This window comes from Pholcus phalangioides, unplaced genomic scaffold (genome assembly GCF_987345545.1).
Source record: "Pholcus phalangioides strain wild (caught in Gottingen) unplaced genomic scaffold, Ppha-v1.0 ptg000020l_1, whole genome shotgun sequence".
NCBI lineage: Eukaryota > Metazoa > Arthropoda > Arachnida > Araneae > Pholcidae > Pholcus > Pholcus phalangioides.
In genome coordinates, this window is record NW_028301613.1 from 5773204 (window position 1) to 5794374 (window position 21171).

General features: G+C 38.0%; 1 protein-coding gene across 1 annotated transcript; it reads right to left on the bottom strand.

The window, feature by feature from the left end:
- Window positions 1-144: 144 nt before the first annotated feature.
- Window positions 145-20770, bottom strand: ecd (ecdysoneless cell cycle regulator). Its single transcript, XM_089248446.1, has 13 exons — window positions 20515-20770; window positions 19172-19286; window positions 17475-17562; window positions 16318-16496; window positions 14707-14848; window positions 14482-14532; window positions 11618-11746; window positions 9465-9614; window positions 6229-6415; window positions 5850-6095; window positions 4159-4275; window positions 1733-1893; window positions 145-1469 (listed from the first exon to the last, which is right to left on the bottom strand). The coding sequence occupies exons 1-13, from the start codon at window positions 20714-20716 to the stop codon at window positions 1278-1280; spliced, it is 1959 nt and encodes a 652-aa protein (XP_089104572.1). The 5' UTR covers window positions 20717-20770; the 3' UTR covers window positions 145-1277.
- Window positions 20771-21171: the final 401 nt, after the last annotated feature.

Here is a 21171-nt window from a genome sequence, read left to right on the forward strand (position 1 = left end):
TGCAAAGTGCAAAATCGAATTGTCATCAAAATCTGAACCACCAATTCTGCAAACACCTTTCTAGCTAAAATTGGTCAAATTCATAAAAAAATGTTTCCATTCCGCCAGCCTTCGAAAAAGTCCAAAATAAATGATAACAGAGTTCTAGTTCAGGAGAAATTTAATCTTTTGATTGTGATACATCACTGAAATCGGACGAACATTCTGTAACAGATTTTTGGCTGAAAATTCGATTTTGCACTCGAACAATCTCTCAGCACTTTTAGTAACAATCGCTCAACTTCATTAAATGCAGATATTCTGAGGAAGGTGGTGTTACCTTATATAGGATTTTTCCTGCGAAATCAAATTTTCACCAAAATCTATAACTGCCAATGCTGAATGTTCGTCAAATGTCTATTTTGACAAATGCGCCAATAATTGATGAGAAAACATGAAGCGTCTTAAATTTACAAAGAGATTTCAGGCAATAAAGTGCTTCCCACATCATGACGGAGGTTCGTTATATATATCAGCTCTTTCCCATATATTTCCATATATATCAGCACAATAATGGTACTCGCTCATGAGGCATGGGCGATCGCATCATAGTTTGAAGATTATCTGATAAGAGTGCGTTATTGGTCTGCTTTATTAGTGTAATGAGTTAGAGAATTAGTTTCTGCGAGATCCATTAGTATAAAAATCATAATTGCTTTACAAGAAGAATGGGGGGGGGGGGGGACATCACACATTTTTCGAAACTTAGTTGAAGGATTGTTTCAAAAGGTAATGCTGTAACAACAGCAGGGGGGAAGAGTCCAACATCCTGGCATATTCGAAATCAATAAAGAATGTATCTCGGGTGACTTTTGGCAACACATTTCATTTTTTTTAATGAATTTATTCCCACGAAAACCTGGCAAAATAGTTATGGTTCAAAAATATGACAATGAAAATTTCTTCGAAACATTCCATTGGTGGAATAAAATAAGAAAAATAAGTATACTGAGCAAACAAATCAGATACACGCGTTCGAAAAAAAATCATATATAACGTTAACACATTAGCACCAAAACAGAATGTGACATGCATCAATCAAAATACACAGATGCAAGAAAAAAAAACTTACAAAGATACGATGAAAATATGCACATCAATGGCGATAAGAACTTGCAATTTTTATATCACAGAAAACATGTCCGTAAAGCATATTTACACTCAATGTGCGTGTGTAGTAACACATATAGGGGCTTGCAAACACAATTAACCGAGAATACTTAGTAGAATTGAGCCAATCATGTATCTGTGTCCTGAGGTAGAGTGACACCCATGGCGCTAAAAAGGTTGCTGGCGGGGCCGGGCAATCCACTCTGGCTGCTATACGATTCGAGTATGTTTTTCAGTGCAGTCAAGTCTACGTCCACTGGTCGGAAATCATCGTCTTCATCGTTTATGTCCAGAGATTCATCTCCATTAGGTTCTTCAGCCTGAAAAGTGATTTTTTAGAAGGTAATTAAAATGTAATAGCAATTTTCTACCTGTGTGGCTTGAAGGAGTATGCAGCCGAAAAATCAAAATGGCAATAGTCAATCATACAAAAGAGATACCCATTGAGTCTTAAGCTATCAGGTTTAACTTTTAGAAAACAAGAGTTTGCCCAGAATCGCTGCCTCAATCAACATTCATCAAAAGCAAACTATTAAAAACTTCAAATAGGAAGCATTTTACCAACACATATTCATGAACATACCGATTCTATTTCTCCATTACCCTCAGGAATAGGTTGCTTCCGTTCGAAACTTTTGCCGACTTGCGTCTTAGCCAGTTCACGATCCATCTGCTCCATATATGTCCACATTTCATCCATGACTTTTTTAGCGTCTTCCTTAGATGAGGATTTGCCATCACGTTCTAGAGTTCAAGAAAGGAAATAATTGACTTAAATTTTTTATAACCATACTCCAAACTTAACTGCAAACGTCTGTTTGCAGTTTGGTGTGAAGGGGAAGTTACAAGAGAATCGCATCACTCATTTCTATGGCAATGAAAGCCTCTCAACTAATGTATCAATGCGTGGCTTTGATAAGGTATGGCCGATTCTTGCTAAGCTGAACATGGGAAAAAAATTATTTTAGCATTTAACGAAAAATCTATATATATATAAAATTGATTTCTTGTCTGTGTGTATGTTCTCTATACAAATCCACAATTTTAGATCGATCGTCAAATCGGACTCGACTTGAACGATAGGCTATTCTAAATGTTTGTCAGAGCAGGAAAAATGCCCCAAATGGGCAAAAAACTGTCAAACAACAATGGTTTTTTGGGTCTCAACAATCACTTTCGGAACATTTACTTTCCTTACCACAGTTCCCTAGCAATGAATGAACGTCAGGGTCTCTGCCACCGGACTTATCCTGTTGCTGAGATCTCTTCCAGCCCAGCTTCATGGCAGTCTGGAAGAAAGTGAGCGCACCTAACAGTCTGAGTGTGTGCTAGTGTTGTGTCTGATATTTCAGTGCTGCCATCTATACTTCAAATTGTGAGTGAAGTGTAATTATTAAATATTTGTAACGTTGTAGGCCTGTTGCTCTCCGTGGCGAGACTTTTTAACGGGAAGATTGGCTCGCATTCGCGCCTTAAAGTTGGAAACCACAAAAAGTCAACTTCAGCCGACCACCACTGTGGTGCCGGTGGGGTTCGAACCCGGATCCTCGCGATGCGAGTCCGTCACTATGACCACTCGACCACCACAGCAGCGCAGTTCCCTAGCAATGCGTTTCAGACGTGTATATGCCTTTACAATGGTTTGTCCCTTCTTTAACGCTGCCAGTACATGTATGATAGTTTATGCCTTTGCAATGGTTTGCCACATTTTCAATATACTCTCAGTAATGAGACTTTTTGAATAGATGTCATAATCATTATCAGCATCACTTTGAAGGTCAGGAAAAGGATGATCCCCATAGAAATCAGTGTTAAAATTGCTGATTTTACTGTAGAGATGCAGAAATTTAGCAGGGTTTTCCTGCCACAATAATTTAAAAAATTGTACTGAATCCTCGATTTTTGAAATATTGAGTTTGCTTAGAGATACGAAGCCCATGAGATTAAATATGAAGTAATTAGCCGGACCTACTTTTGAGTTGGATATTCACACAATAACATTGATTTCAACCGTTTATTTACATCTTCTCAAGCATGAAAATTAATGGCTCTGTATTGTCTTTTGATATTCAACTGCATAAATTCATATGGTTTAGGATGCTTTAAAATTAATTATGGACCCGTAAAAAGTATATCGAAAAAAATCCCACAGCTTTAATTAAGCGTTTATGAGAGCTGAAACAAGCAGATGGACAACTTGAAGTTCGGGGGGGGGGGGGGTGTCAAAATAACTAGCGCCCCTTAAAAAAGGAAAAAAAATATATTAGTTTCTATGTTTCTTTAAATCTAGATTTGTTTATTTCATGAAGTCGCGCAGGAAGTCGCCATATTGGTTAACTTAGGCAGGGTTTGTATGTCCCTCAAAGAAAGAGGGAGATATCACGTGATCCAAACAGCCTCATTGAAGAAAACCCGGGCAGCGCCAGGTATTATAGCTAGTATGTTATATAAATTTTTCAGTATTGGAAAGAGAAAACATTACTGATACTTTCAGAAGTTAAGGTATGGCTTTTGAAATACAAAAATAATTTTATGAATATATTATGCACTAAGGACAAAACACTAGCATCAGTGAAGTCTCTTCGAGGCTGAAATAAGAGTTCTAGCATGCTGTGGCATCCAACCAAAGAGAATTTGAAAATGTTACGTAAACCCCTTGTCAGGATGCCTATATCCGAGTCCACAGTTTATTAATTCTGGCTGCTCAGTGGCAATAACACGCTACCTGTCAATACAGACGATGTATCTTTCACATGTTCCAGAAGATCCATCTGGTGAATATGCAGGCCAGGATATAATTGCACAATTCCTCGGCTTGTCTGCTCGTTGTGTGGCAGTTTGGGAGTGGGGGGGGGGGGGGGGTTTGGTTCTGCTAGGCCCGGATATATGCTGTCTGGGTGTTTCAATTTAAAATCATATGAGTATATTATAAGAATTGCTCCTCTCTTTAACCCGTCATAAGCAATATCAATTTAACCCAAGTCTTTGATTAAAAAAAGTAGTACACACTCTTAGCAACTCTTTCATCGCTTTCATCATACTCATCATCGTCATCATTATCATCATCTGAATAGCCACTCATGGATGAACTAGATGCATCATCGTCAGAGTTTGGCACACGGAAATCTATGAAAATAGAACATGTAACATAACACTAAGCATATAACATCTATTTCACAAAAATCTTCAAATGGAATTTGGCATTGAAAAAAGGACCATAAACATTTTAGGGGTTATTCAAGTATTACGTCAGCATTGAGGGGGGGGGGGGAGGGGGTTTTGGATTAAATGACTTTCGATGACAAGGAAGGGAGGAGGGTTTGAAGGTTGCTTACGTCATCAACCACCCTTTTTGAAGATATGAAATATTCTAAGCTGCTGACGAAATTTTGCTGACAAGAGGGGGGGGTCAAAAATGACTAAAAATCTGCTTACATAATATTTTAATGGCCCCTTAAGGAAAATTACAGTCGTGCCCCGATTCAATGCAACCATTACTTTTGCAGAATTCTGGGGCTATAACAAGTTTGGCATTATATGAATCAACAGTTGAACCAGCGTAATCCTTATCAATAGAAGATTACTGACAATTTACAGAGCTAAGTGAGGTTGGCACAAAATCGAAGTGCGCTATAACAGGGTTCCACTGTGCATATTGAGTGGTACCTAATATAACGACCATCACTTCAAGCAGACATCATCCATCAATGGGCATGTTTATGGATTGGATTGAATTTTGATTTTTTTTTCTGATGCAAGGACCAATTAGGTCAAGCTGCACCAAAACAAATGACCAACTTTTCCAAATATGATAAAACTTTTTCATGTCATGTCGGGAAAATTATAATACAGCAATGAACAGAATGTAAAAACAATGATGTAGAATGCAAAAAATAAAAAAATTACATTTTGTCGTAAAAACCAATGGCTTTGATAAATTTAGAAATGCAAGATACATCGAAATGGTCAGACAAAATATCACTAAGTGATAGGTGATTCTGACCAAAAGTGGTCGTAAAATGCCTATGATGATATGAACGAGTAACATGAGCAATAGTCAATGAACCTCGACAATGCTGCCACCCGGATTGACTTTCTCTCTATAAAAGAATGAATGAATAAGGAGACTCCTATGTATAACCAGGGTGAGCAATACTTCCTACTTTTAAATGGTCCTACAGTTCTAACACCAATGGCTGATTGTGGGCTTGATAGCATGTAATTCATTATATACTTGGTTATTCCATTGATTCTGTGGTGATGTATCACTTTTCTGAGAATTGAGAAGTGGTCACTGGCAGGGACGAACACGTTGATGAATCCGCAAAATTATGGATTATATGCATAAAACTCCCTGTTAAAAGACAAAATTATTGGTCCCCTGGGATTTCTGATAGAGAGGTTGCACTGTTTATGTATCTTATATACTCGCGTATGAGCAGATTTTTTTTTTGTTCAAAAATTGCTCCGAAATTGGAAGGGGAATCGACTTATATATGGATGGCCTCCTCCAGTTTTTGCAGAGAAAACCCTTGATCTGCATTTTAGTTCTAGTGTCAAGTGGTCCTAAAGTGTGTGTGTGTGTAGGGGGGAGTCGACTTGTACTTATGTACGGTATATACAAGCATGTAAGATTAAACTCTGAATGTTATTATGGAAGCTGAAAGCATATTTGATTTCACTGCACAAATGTATCTCACCTAATATATTACTGACAGCATCGCAGAAAGTATCAGGATCTAAATGAACCTTCTGTTTCTTTTTCATATTTTCACGTGGTAACTCTGCTCCTTCCATGTCAGATGTATGTGACAGAAATGTCTTCAACGTGCTTGTGATTTGTTTACCCACGTCTGATGAGGACTTTGATGATGACGAATTTCTATTTGCTATTTGTTCAAATGTTGATTCTAGTTGTTCCGGAGTGATTTCCATCCATGAATCATCTTTTAAAAAAATTATAAAAATTAGGATTTCTTTCATCATAATGCATTAGAGAATTTTAAGGTGATCGGCGATTCACAATAAAAGTTAAATAATATGCACTACAGCGTCTGTAGTGCCATAATTCGAACCCACCATCAGGAAGTGACAAAAGCCTTTCTGCTTCCTTCATCTCCTCATAATTTACGGTCAGTCTTTCCAAGAGTTTGAGTATTTTCACACCGGGTGATTTGCTACAATCGCCAGTCTTGAGCGAACTGAGGTAGAAGCTTTTCGCTCGAGCAAGTAACTGCTGATACAATCTCGATCCTTCCAGTTCATCCTACCGAAAAAAAATTGAGAAAATTTTAGCATCCAAGTTCACATGGAAAAAAAAAGCATGCAGAGTTTTATCCATAACAGTATTGTGAACAACAAGCAATATCTCTGGGATACATTGAAATACATGGATATACACAAAATATCGTGTGGGACGAATTTCCATGTTTCTGGGAATGTCATTCAATTAATCTGTGTAGACACTAATAGAATGATGACCTTATCATACAGCAAGTTTATTATGACATATAGGTGCCGATTCCCACATTCGATAAATCTCTAGTTTGTCATGTGATGAAATATTCACTGCTGGAGAAAACATGTAGTAAAAATAAAAGGGAAAAATGGGGATTTTTTCTGAGATTGCATATGATGACCATGTGACTCATTTTATGGGACATTGCCATATTTTCTCGTAATTTTGGATACATGACCTTTTCTTTTAATGAAGATTTCCCAGTTTTTTTCAATGAAGCCTTTTTGAATTTTTGTTCTTCACTGAAATCAATGATTAAAATTATTTTGGCCAACTTAATTGTGACTAAATATGAATATTCCGTACTTCACATACTAAATTTTGAACGCTTTTTCATAGAATTCATTATCATCTACTGTTTATAAATTTGCAGTGGAGCTCTAACTCCCACTATCTATGATTTTAACAATGATTGGCAACTTTTCTTACTTTTAGCATCATATTTAAGGCCAATTAATGATTTCCCATATTTGAAATGGCAATTTCCCACATTTTTGTCAATGAAACATGATCAGTCTAGGATCAGAAAGACCGAGGGTTTTTTTATAGGGATTTTTCATTTTTTGCAAAGAACGATTTGAGGATTTATCTATAAAGCTATGAAAAATCAAGGGAATCTGGTTTGCAATTGGAAGAATTTAATAAGGCTACACAATCTGAAGCACAAGCACCTATGTTTTGGTGATGGAATAGAGAAATAGATGGCAAAAGAGAAAACAACTTCTACAGCAGATGTTGTGATCAAAGAATTCCGAGATGCTAGTGGCATAATGCTTATGTAAACTGAAGAGCCAAAAAAACTGGTACAGGCATGCGTATGCAAATAAAGAGATATGGAACCAATCAGAGTATGGCGCTGTGGTCAGCAACGCCTATATAACACAACAAGTGTCTGGCATAGTTGCTAGATCGGTTACTGCTGCTACAATGGCAGGTTATCGAGATTTAAGTGAGTTTGAACGAGGTGTTATAGTCGGCGCACGAGAGATGGGACATAGCATCTCCGAGGTAGCGATAAAATTTGGATTTTTACGTACGACCATTTCATGAGTGTACCGTGAATATCGGGAATCCAGTAAAAAATATGGAAGCAGATAGAATATCTGATTCCATAGCTTAGATGGTGGAGCACTCGTCCGGCAAGCAAGAGACCAGGGTTCGATTCCCTGTGGGGGCAGTGATGAATTTTCTTTCTTGTATCTTCACAAATAACCAGTGTTTCGATGAATCTTGTATTGACAAGTGGAGAGGACATTTCTATATGCACTATAAATCTCTGATGTGGCCCGTGACCGCAACGCGATTTTGTAAAAATGAACCAAGGGCCTTTTGTTTCCAGATAACTTGTGACCTGCAGCGCATTCAAAGATCCCTCGACTGGTCCGCAGTACAGTTTCATATCACATAAACATGCGCAACACATTCCCCGATCAGTTATGTGACCAGCAACCCATTCACTGATCACTTGACTGACCTGCAGCATATTTATCTACCACTAAAGTGACCTGTGATGCAGTTTTACATCACTTAAGCAGCTCATGGCACATTTAAAGATCACTAAAGCAACTGCAGCCCATTTACAGATCTTTGAACTGACCTGCGGCATATTTACAAATTACATGGCTGACCCGCAGCACAGTTACAGATCACTTGAGGGGCCTGCAACATATCAAATATCAACATTACAGATCAAGTGACCTGCAGTGCAGTTTTACATCAATTAAACAGCACACGACACATTTGCATATCACTAGAGTGGCCCATGGTGCATTTACAGCTCCTTTAAGTGGCCCATGACATATTTACAGATCACTGAAGTGACCTGGGCCCCAGTTCCAGAGCATGTAAATGACCTGCAATGCAGTTCCACACCACTTAAGTTACCCATGGCACAGTTCCACATCACTCAAGCAGCCCGTGGCACATTTGCAGATCACTTAAGTTGCCCATTACACGTTTTCAAATTAATGAAGTGGCCCGCACTCTCCTAAAGGTTGAGTACCCTTGTTTAAAAGAGTTGGGAAGGATTAGAAAAAATTCAATCATCATTGGATACTCAATTTCCTCTGTTTAGAGTATATATGTGTTACAGCCAAAGCCCGATTGGCAAACACACACCGAGGCAAGCCACTTCGCGAATTAGCAAATTTTATTAAATATTGACCCGGTCAATGTCCAAAATTAGGACATTGGCTGGTGATCCCTGGCCAAAGTCTGATAACAACAGATATGATTCGAGATCATCGTCAGGTAAGTGTATTTTTTAGTGATAATTATGTCCATGTTAGTTATGGCAACCCATCAAACCACAGTTACGATGCAGTAATAACTTTTTCCTCCAAAATTTGGCAGAAAAAACTATAAAAGTTTATATAATTATTTCTATCGTTTTTCTCCCAAATTTCACTTTTTTCTCTCTCGTCACATGGAGCTAATCCAATACAGCTGCTATGTACAGACATGTATCACACGTTGGGGATTTAAAGAAAAATGGATTTGGCTCCTACCAAGCCATCTGACATCAGCACGTCAAGCTTTGGCCAGCCCCGTTGCGAATTGCCCATACTTCAGGCTTTGGCGGTAACATATATCTCCATCCCTCTCATAGTCTCCTCTGTTTCTACAGGAGACTATGTTAAAGGATTAAAAATGTTTTGTGACTTTCACTCCAACTTCTCAAATAATCATCGTACAAAGTACATATATTTTGTTTTAGAGAATCAATTATGAACAGTTTTTTTTATTGCACTTCAGATTTGATTGATCGTACTGCAAAAGAATAAATTAGTATACATACCCGAAAAAAACCATTTGCTTTGAGACTCTTTGCAAATCGCTGCCATTTTCTGTCATTGTTAAAGTCTATATCTATGACATCATTTCCATCAGAGTCTTCTTCAAGTTTGGATTTTTGTGCGCTTGAGACTAGAATTTCGAATCCGCATGCCTAGGAAAGAATTAAAAAAAGAACTTTTATTACATTGATGAAGACAATAAAACTGAACAACAATGAAATTGTGTCCGACATGAAAATATAACAATTCTGAATGATTTTGACCTGCTGAATACAAATACAGTCAAACCTCTCATTCTCAAAAACTCTATATCTTGAAAAATGAAAAAAGAAACCCTTGCATTTAACTGTACTAAACTAATGCATTTTCACCTGTCTTGAACTGATTTTCGAAAAACTCTCTATCTTTGAAGGTCAAGCCCAATGAGAGTAAAAAGAAAACACAGAAATTCCTTTTCTTTCGTGCAAATCTGGCTCTTCTCCGGAGGTGAAAGAAACCAATAAGAAAGGATTAATTGTATTATAGCCATCTTTTCAATCATAAGAGGGTACTATGATTGACAGGGGAGTGGAGGCCATGCAGATGGCTTGGTCAGCATGGCAAAAAGTCAGCAAACAGGCAATTCAAAATTGCTTCAAGAAAGCTGCGGGTTTGGAATCATTTTCATCTCAGTGATGAAGGATCAGATCTGGTGGTTCACTTGAATTTCAAAGATTCTCAGAACAAATGCTGCATATGTTGTAACATTCCCTAACATTCCGATATGAAATGTCGGAACATTAGGGCATTACTATAAAAAACATTAGAAATTTCATTCTCAGATTTTGTGGAAATGAACAGTTCAGTACAAACTTGCAGCATCTTGACTGATACCGAAACTATTGCTGAATGCATGGCCGACACGTGTAATGAATATACAACAGAAGATGCTCCAGAGGAATTAGAAAAAAAGTCACAGTGGAAAAGCTAAACACATGCCATAAAAAAGCTGCGCCATTTTCTGGAGCAAACCGAGAATTTAGGGCTTATAATATTTGAGGCTCTCAAAGAACAAATAGTATTGATCAATCTAAGCTTACAGATTATTTTAAGTCATGTGAATAAAATTGAACAAAAAAAAAAAAGAGAACATATTTTAATGTATCTGCATACACTGATTGAGCACTGATCGCGTAACCAATAATTTCAAGAGTATGTAGTAAAACATAATATGGTATTTTTCAGTTTTTGTCAATGGAAGTTTTACTTTTGGCGTGTTTTTCTTTCCTACTAAAAAGAAAAATCTATTTTCTGCAAACTCTCTATCTCGAAATTTTCTTCCGTCCCGTCAGTTTCGAGATAGAGAGGTTTGACTGTATCACTATGAAAAAATTTTATTGGCTTTTGTTTTTGAGATATTATTACGTAAAGTGTGAAAAAAGTGCTTTATGAGAGGTATCGGTGGACAACCATGAAAGTGCGTCTGACATGAGAATGCATAATTCTGAATGACTTTGATTTGATAAGCACAAATATCACCATTAGAGATAGTTCTCTATCTGCCTTCTTTTTTTGGAGATATTACCACGCAAAAGTGTTAAGGAAAAAGTACTATACAAGCAGTGTCTGTGGACAATAATGAAACTTCTGACATGAAAATACACAATTCTGAATGATTTTGAATATCACTATGGGAAAAGTTCTATCGTTGTGTCGTTGTGTTTTAATATTGTGTCTCTACATATTTGCGAAGTTTCTATATACTTCAGTTGTTTGCTGTTGTTTTCATACTTATCATGTTGTCCATTGTGTTTCACTGTATTTTTATTTTGTACTACTATATATATATATGTTAAACGCGCAATTAAAAGACAAACCGGAGACAATCCAGCTTTTTTTAAAGCCAGATTTGTGTTCAGCACATCAAATTACATAGAAATTGACTGTCTGTGTATTCAGGATGCAGAAAAACTTTAGAAGTAGCATAATTAACCAACGATTATGCTTTTTTTAACATTTTTCATAAGCAGTTAAATTATAAATCTGCTTTTGTGCACAAAATAAATAAAAATCATAAAGATACGATAGTCTGCAATGAAGGGAAATTTTTGAACTGCATCATTCAGATTTAAATTTTACTTATTGATAAAAATTGAAGCTAAGACATAAATCTTACCAATTTCATTCCAAGGCTGTGAGCTTTGTATTGTTGATCGTTGATGCTCGGCAAGTTCCAACCTGTACGCTTGTCTGGCTCGTACTGTTGACTGACTAGTTGAGCATACAGGCATCTAGTAAAAACAACCTGAAAGAAACCAAAGATATACTGTATACACTCTTGCGTGAGCTGACATCTAAAAAGTAGACATTTTGGAAAAAAAATGTATTTTTCCAAGACATAAAAGTGACAGTGAAAAAGATTAAAACCACGAAAAAAATTTTCCTTGTGCCCATTTATTTGGCTGGTGCAATTTACAAGGCCGCAACAACATTTCTCTATTGCACTAGTTCTCAATCTTTTGTCACCCACAGCTCCTTTGTCCAATTTATGGTTCATCTGCGGCTCCCCAATACAGTTTGGTAGATAGTTTCCCATGTAAAATTACAACTTCAAAGAATATATAAATGGCATACAAATCAATACCTCTAGCTCGCAGCAACACTCCTGACAAAGGTTGGTGACACACACTTTGAGAAACACTGCTCTATTGTATCAATGGCTGCTGTATGGGCCAAGAAGGCAGGATTTGCACAATCTTCTAAGTCTGCTGGCCAGAGATAGCTACAGTTTTGTGGGCCGCAAACTGATGTACTTATTTTTTTGCGTGTATTGAAATTTTTTTCCAGGAACAAGCTTTACGTATACTTCACGGGGGGATTATTCACTGAATATATATATATATACATTGTTCCGGACACTTTGTCGTCCTTACAGGGCCTTCGGATGTGTAAAAACTCACAAGGAGGAAGATTTCAGAACAAAGAAACAGTTTTATTTACAGCAACTAGAATCTGTACTAACTAAGCTACAGCAGCCATTTAAACACACATATTCGCAACTTAACTGCACTCAACTAATTTCTAAGTCATTATTCTTGTGCAAGTTTGCTCTTCTATTCAAACAATCACATGCCACACCTACCTTACATGCGTGAACAAGCCTTTTCAAAAATTTCTTTCTTTGTAACAAAATAAAGTATTAACCCCCTTTTGCGGACACTCATGGGGCAAAAAAAAAAATTGTCTGTAAAAGGGGGAGAAGTGACTGCATATGAGGAGGTTCTCACAAAAAATTATGACAATATAAGATGCGTTTAAAGGCATGAAAGTATATATATATAATTATTGCACAGATGCGCAATTAAAATTACAACAGAAATATTATACAGAATTTACATCTCTTGAAAAAACTGATCAATCGATGTTTGGTAGGTTTTGCCAAGTAATCTAACTCCTTCAAAAATTGGATGCATGCTGCCTCGGGCCAGCTATTGCCCACCCCTGGTACATATCACTGGCTGAATATCTCTCAATAATGTTTAGCAATTTTTTACTCCATTCTTCACACACTTCATCACTGACATCAGCAGATTCCCCTACAATTCCGTGACTCACACAAAAGCTATGCAACCAATCATACACAACCATGTCTATGAAAGTTCTTCTGCCTTTGGAGATTTATTTTTTTCTAGCTTGATTTCGATTTCTCACCCATTCTTTGTTTCCTTTGCTTTAAAATGGAGCATGTCTGTATCCTCCCGACATTGAATTCATTTTCAAAAACACAAACTCCAATTTTACCTTTTTCACTGTTTTTGATGACATTAATTTTTACTCTTTGGAATCTCTTCTCTCAATGATAGAGACGATTACTAGAGCTGGCCATTTTAAACAGTGTGAAATAACAAAATACAGGGTGTTTCAAAAAGAATCACCCGATTTGAAATGTATATATTACAAAAAATATTGGACATAGACACTTAAGATTAATTTTATATTACATGGCTAATCATAAAGTTTTTTTTTACAAACCAAATCAAAGGTGCTCAATATGTCCACCGTGGGATGCACGGCATATGTCTATACTATACAGTAGTCAAATTCATCCCAAACTTTTGCAAGCATGTTTCCATCCACTGCGAGTGGATTTTTGTGGATTACATGCGAAACTCTGTCTGATGTGCTCCACATTTTCGTCTGACATGCGGGAATGGCAATGCAGGGGATTTCCCTTTACACAGACAACCCATGCCTCAGAATTGTTTATACCAACGCTTAATGCTCTGAGCGATAGGAAGTTCATCACCAGGGTATTGCCGACAAAAAGCATGATGAACAGATGTCATGGACTCACACTTTGCAAAGCTTAGAAAGCAAAACGATTTCTGTTGTGCAGTCACCATCTTGACAAACCCTGAAGTGGCGGCCGAAGAAAGAGTGTTAGCGCTACCTGTCTGCAACTGCGTGAAACTTGAGATTTCCCTCTTTCTACCCATACATTATTTGATCAAAGCAGATTAAAAATTGAATAGTTATGATTTTTTTTTAAAAATTGAATGATTCTTTTTGAAACACCCTATATATGAAAGAAAACTGACATCGGAATTTCCAAGCATTAACAAACTTAAAGCCAGAATTTCAATTAAAAGTAGACAAAAAGCAGATGAAATATTAGAACTTATGCTGCCATCTAGAGAGCATTAATTTGAAGCAAATTTATAATTATTGGTGTCCGTACAGAAGTTTTAGTCAAGCGGAACAAATGATGAAAATTGAGCACGTGACCTTATCTGAAGGTGGCTCGAATACATTAGGGGACGGGCTCAAAATACATTATTTAAATACGCTTTTTTGCTGGGATATTTTTATTTGGTCGTAAAACAAGAATGATCACATCAGAGGGGGAGTAACCATTAAGAGGGATTTATTTATAGGCAGGAAATTGTGGTACTTTTAAAAGTGGTGAACTCAGTTTTCATTTGAAGTGAGTGAAAAAACTTTTATTAAAGTTTCCAGGCAGATAACATCGAAAGTACAAACCTCTGTCATAACTCTTGTTTCTGGTGCAAAAAACCTCATCGCTCTGCATGCCTGTGAAAATTAAAAAAAGTCATATACATATATTTCAAAAACTGTCCGCACAAAAGAATTTATGGCAGGCAGCCGAACATTTTAAAATTAAGAAAAAAAAAAAAAAGTTTCAGCGAATCCCTGCAGCCACGTCTAGATACAATCATATCACACAATATGGTACTCAATTCATACCTTCATATCCAGTGGATCCCTCAGGTAAAATGCCCTGACAGCTGCAGATAATAAGGTGGCATCCTCTTTCAAGACAGCGGCCACAGCTGCTGGGACATAGCAGTGCGCCCTATGGTGGAAATTCTCGATCTTTTCTGGATACCTGAAAAGCATTTTAAAATCACTTAGGAGTAACAAACTTTAAAAAGATTTACAATTCCATCAGGATTTGAAATCGATGAATGAATTTCTTGAATTGGGGGGGGGGGTGGACCACAAATTATAGGAAGTTATGTAAGATGTATCGTAATCAAAGATCTTTTTATGAATCTCAGGAAACCATATTATTATTATCAAGCTTCTCTAAGCGGATAGCATTAAGATCAGAGACATATACAGGAGCTGGCATAGGTAGACTGCATCAACTCCCCCATAAATAAATAAATGTGATTCCCAAGGAAGGTATCAACATGATTCATCCATGGAATTTGTTAGTGTTAGCAGACATTCATGCCCGAACCGGGATTCGAACCCACACCTGCACAGTCAGAAGCTAGCTCCGTAACCACTGGACTGCCAGGCAGCGTGATAAAAAGTTAAAAATATTTTTGAACATGGTGGATCCCTCTTATAATGTTTCAGGAAAAATGTAAGTGGGGTAAAACCTATGCTCGAGGGCCACATTTAGCTCACGATGTTAAACCTAATTCTGTAAAATGTAGTTACACATAACTTTAGTGGCCCGTGACGTATTTCAATATCACTTGAGTAGCCTGTGATGTAATTCGACATCACTTAAGTGGCCCTCAGCACATTTCCAAATCACTTTAGCAACCCACCCCACAGTTTCAGATCACCTAAGTGACCCATGGGATATTTACAGATTATCATGGTGCAGTTTCAGATCATGAGTGTCCTGCCGCACATTCCCAGATCATTTAAGTGACCTGCAGCATATTTACAAATCACTTATGCCCAGTTCCAGATCACTTAAGAGAACCATGGCACAATTACAGACCACTGCGATACAGTTCCAGAGCACTTAATTGACCCGCGACACACTTGCAGATCTGCAACGTTGTTCCTGATCGCTTAATCAAGTGGCCTGCGACACATTTTCGAATCAATGAAATGGCCTGTACTCTCCTGAACACTGAACACCCTTGCGCTAAAAGGTAGATCTTGATAAGTATTAGTAATAATTGGACAATGAAAATAAGTCATACTATCTATGCGAGAAAAAGTTCTAAGAGAGAACATTATAAGCGGGATCTACTGTAATCAACTTTTTATAAATTTAAATATCAGAACACCTTTATATGCAAAAGTTTTTGATATCCGTTAATTTGAGAAGCTGAATTTCAACTCAGCTAAATCATTAGCTGAGATTTCTACAGAAGATATCTCTTCTTCGACTTAATCTATAGGTTTGGCTGTATTTGCATCGTCTGAATGCCGATTCTCCCTCTGAGAGAGAAAGGGCTTTATATGATACTTCAACTAGACACACAGTGAGTTGAATACTAAAAATACAGTATAATGCAGACGGACACGTTCAAATAATCAGTTTTGCGGCAAAAATAATTCATGGCAAAATATCAAGGGATTTCACATTAACACATAAAATATTACCCTTCAATCCTATTTCTTATACATTGCTGTATTTCCGAAGAGGCGACGGTGACAGATGAGTGCTGCTTGACGGCAGAAATGGCATCTGACAGCGATAGGGTGTCACTTGGTATCAGAGCAACTTCCGATGGATTTTGAGCGATTGGTACTATGTGCAGGGAACCCTGAAAAATGAATACCTGAAAAAAAAACCAGATAATTTTTGTTATTTAACCACATTTCCCCGTGAATAATCTGCAGATTGTAAGTTCAAAAACATTTGAATTTTTCACTGTTGACAATACACTGTTATGTCTATTCCAGGGGTGCAAAACCTTTTCAGTCAGTGGGCCAGATATGCAGTATTTTTGCCGCTTGCACGCCAGAAACTCACTTATGTTACTGTCAAAACCCAGTTGACCCAGCCAATGTCCGAAATTCAGGCTTTCCCCAGCCCTTATATGTCTATCCCTATATATGTATATGGTCAACCTACATATATATGCAACTGACATTCATTAATTCAATAGTTTAAAATATTTCGAAGCAATATCTTGAGCAAAGTGTTTTGCTGCCAGAGATTTTATGCGATATCTTTTTTTTTAAGCATGGGGATATCTCAGGTATTAGTGATGTGTCCTGTTTTGAACATTGTCTCGTAGCTCAACGGTTTTTTTGCTCCACTCATTTTCGCCTCAGTGCAACATGGCTTACGGGGGAATTTAGTTGGGGGGGGGGGGACAAAAATTGTGATGAACGAAATCCACATTTTTTTTCAAGCATTTGAAAAAGATTAATATTTTCTTTTCAAGGACTTACAATAAGTTTTCATGTACTCGAAAAATCATTGCAGTCCTTGAAAATGGCACTTGAAAGACTTGAAAATTAACTTTTTTTTTTTTAAAGGACTGCACGAACCCTGTCGAAAAGCCGAATCGGCACTGTCTGTTTGCTGAATTTTATCACTTCATCCCCCTCCTTCTGAAAATGAAATTTTTTTATGATTTCATGCAATGCTCATAATTTACAGTATAAGAATGTGAATACGAATCAGTATATTATATTGGCGGTATAAGAATTTTTCAGGAGTCCGGGAGATGGGGGTAAAAATTTTGGAAAAATCCAGGAGACTTGGCAGCTATGACATAGTAATATGCCCAAAAAAAGAAAACACTCACCCTATTCACGCTGGTTTCTGGATTGATCCATTTCGGTAGGTAATCTGCGGCCTCAATGAGCAAGAAGTCACCATCATTATCTTCTACCCTTTAGGATATTGATTACAAAAACACGGGTGAATAATTTCATAAAAATACTGAATAAATATGCAGCAATGTATGAGGGAAGTTCCGAAAGTAAGTTTTGCATAAAGGTATCTAAAAAAAAAAAAACGACTGTAATGGCTAAAAAACTTCTGGAGGACTTTTTTTTATGTTGGAAAGCACACTATTTCCCAACACCATTGTAACGCGACAGACCTACGGCAGGTGTAAGTGGGCTGCCCACATTTAACATAAGTGCTTATTTCATTTTATCAAATGAAATATTTTTCTTCGCACCTTAATACCAAGAATCCTCTAGTATCAGTCCTGAGATTGCCTGAAATGGTGTTGCTCACTCAACGGTGGACACACACACACGGGTGATTTGTTTACATCGAAGCAACATGGCGATGCTGTTCCCACATCGTGATTCTGAAATAATGGAAAGAATCCGCTGGATATGAAAATATGACACGTGGTCAGAGGTGTATTTACGATTTTGCTGGCTGTGGTCTACACGAATTTTGACGCTCTTCCCTCATTCTGGTTCAATTTTCTTGATTACTCATTCAACGAATTCACTGCCCTGTACTATAACCCACTTTGCCTGCTCCTCCTCCCCCCCCCCCCCCGGCCTGTAAATATGCCTCTGTCCCTATTTGGTCACTCACATGCTTGCATACTCACGGTCTCTCTAGGTCATGCTTTTGCTCACTTACCTGCTTTTACAAACTCTCAAGATCACTCAATGACCTGGTCTCTCGCTCTCTGGGCAGAGGCAGATCCATGGTTATAAGAATTTTGCCACCCTTCTCCCAATATTTACTCATTTTCTTGGCCACTCATTTCTAAAACTTGCCACCCCTCTGAACTCACTTCCCTGCCCCCATAAATACGCCACTGCGTGTGGTCAGTGGCAATTTCCCAAGAAGCTGCCGACATATAAATTACTCACATTTCTCTCACAACTTTACTATCTAATCACCTGTTTGAGGAATTAGGATCTCTGAATTATGGGCTGGCTCACCCTTTGCCGATATTTTTCCTACTTGCCGCTTCATCATTGATGTAAGGCTCACGAAAGATATGGAACGGTCACTCCGGGCACTGAGGAGTTTGGTAGATTTCCAGACCATGGCTTGGACAGACTAGCCTCGTAGGACAGTATCTCATGAACCCACAGATCACAGAAGTAACAAAATGCATGGTTATAATTATTCTTTGAAATCTTAATTTCTAAATTTGAACAAATGAATGAACACCAGAACTTTGTCACTGGACCTATCCCGTTGTTGAGATCTCTTCCAGCCCAGCTTCGTGGCAGAGTCTAGAACATCTAAATTTGAACGGTAAGTTCTTTAAAATAATTCATAAAAAAAAATTACGAATAATCACTTTTGAGTTCGATTCTCGACTCTCATCGTGTTGGACTCTCGCGATCCCGTGAGGATGTGACTTCATTCATCACACTACCAACAAGTGGAAGAATTGTGCCTCCCATAATAATAAAGTATCATACAGTTTTCAAGCTTTTCCAACACCTAATAGCTCTATTTAAAATGGTGTAAGAACATTATACAATTGACACTGGTCACGATAAAACTCTGACTTACTTTATCACAAGACCTGGATCTTCTTTAGACAACAAGAACAATAAATAGACGACAAACCATTCATCCTCGATGTTATCCCCGAAACTTGTAACCCCGTACAAATGAGCAGGAGCATCTGGAAGAGAGGGGGGAAGAAAAATCATAATTTCAAGCGGAAAATAGATTTTTTTAAATCAAATTTTTACCTCAGATCCTAGACGGTGCATCGGAAGGGGTGAATTGTACAAGTTCACATATTTTATGGGACATACAAATTTCCCCCATGTTACTCAGCTCTTGAGAGGGACGACCAGACCATACTTATTGTCTCCCCCTCCCCGCCTTCAGGATCTCTGTCTCTAAGCGAAGGCAGATACCTTTAGCTGCGAATAAAGCTGAGACAGATATCTTCAGCTGCAAATAAAGTGAAGGCAGGTATCTTCAGATTCAAAACAAACGAAAGCAGACATCTCCAGCTGCGAATGGAAAGGGGCAGGAATCTTCAGATTCAAATACAGCGAAGGGAAACATATTCTGAATGGAGTGGGGGGGGGGGACAGGCATCTTCAATTGCAAATAGAATGGAGGCAGGAATCTTCAGCTGCACATGAAGCCAAAGCAGATATCTTCAGTTGTGAATAGAGTGAAGGCAGGCATCTTCAGCTGTGAATGGGAAAGGACAGGCAAATCAAGCCAAATAGAGTAGAGGCAGGCATCTTCAGCTGTGAATGGGAAAGGACAGGCAAATCAAGCCAAATAGAGTAGAGGCAGGCATCTTCAGATTCTAATAGAGCGGAAACAGACATCTTCAGCTGCAAATGTAGCAGCGGAAGATATCTTCGACTTCGAATGGAGTTGAGGCAAACGGATCCTGATCGATGCATCACAGAAGCAACTTATTATGTAGGTATATTGGTTCATCGCATATTTGCCTTGGAAGGGAAAAAATCTTTCCCATATTATTTGGCTCTTGGGAGGGAGTGATTGCCATCCCATCCCCCAGATTGCTCTTGCCTTGGGAATTCTTTGGTGAGCTTGTAGAAGAAAACAATCAATTTGTTGGACTTTTTACAATGCTATATACTGAATATTACTTTATAGAAAGGTTCGGGGGGGGGGTGGCTTTAAATTTATTGGAACAGCGGGTCCATGGACTGTCATCTCGTTGGGGCAACGGGTTCATTGATAGAGTTGGGTTTAGGTCGGTTGACGAGAAGAAAATATTGGGGGCCCCCTTAAAATTAGCGGGGGAGTGTAAAGCTGGTGTTTTGTGGGGCCCTTCAGAAGTTGGAACCTGAAAGATCCATCTCTGTCCATGGGAACACAAAAGGTTAAGAACCCCAGCAGTAAGTAGAGATACTCACCTGGCGAATGGACCACGGGGGCCAAGTTGAACGAATCTTGTTGCCAAATATACCGAGAGAGGAGGTCACTCAACTTGGAAATATAGTTTTCGGCGTAAAGATCTAACTGTTCTTGCCCAGCGTGGTTCTTGTTTTTCGTCCTGACCGACGGGAAGAGGTAATATTTAACGGAATCTTCGGAGACAGAAAAATTGGCCGCCATATTGTTTACAAAGGTTGACAATAACTTCTGGAAAGGAATGGTGTTTCAAAATACCACGAATGGTGTTTTCGTTCCACGATTGTCTTTTTTTTTTTAACCTCAAAAAAGTTAGGTACTACTTTCTAATTTCCTCATTACCAATAGAAATTATGATGTAATTGAAATATAATATTAAAAATTCTGAAAAATATTTCACTTCTCTGAGTCAACAACACTGACCATTATTATAAGTCACGATTGATGTGACTAAACGTCCCGTACATTTCGTCACATATTCATCCCATATTCCACAGATATTTTCCGAATATCCTCAAAACTAGGGTGACCATACGTCCCGTATTTCCCGGGACAGTCCCGGTATTTTCTGTATTTTTGGTCGTCCCGACTTTTTCGCAATAGTGTCCCGGTTTTTCCCGTATTTTACACGACGCTTACTTGAATTTTTATTCTTTATT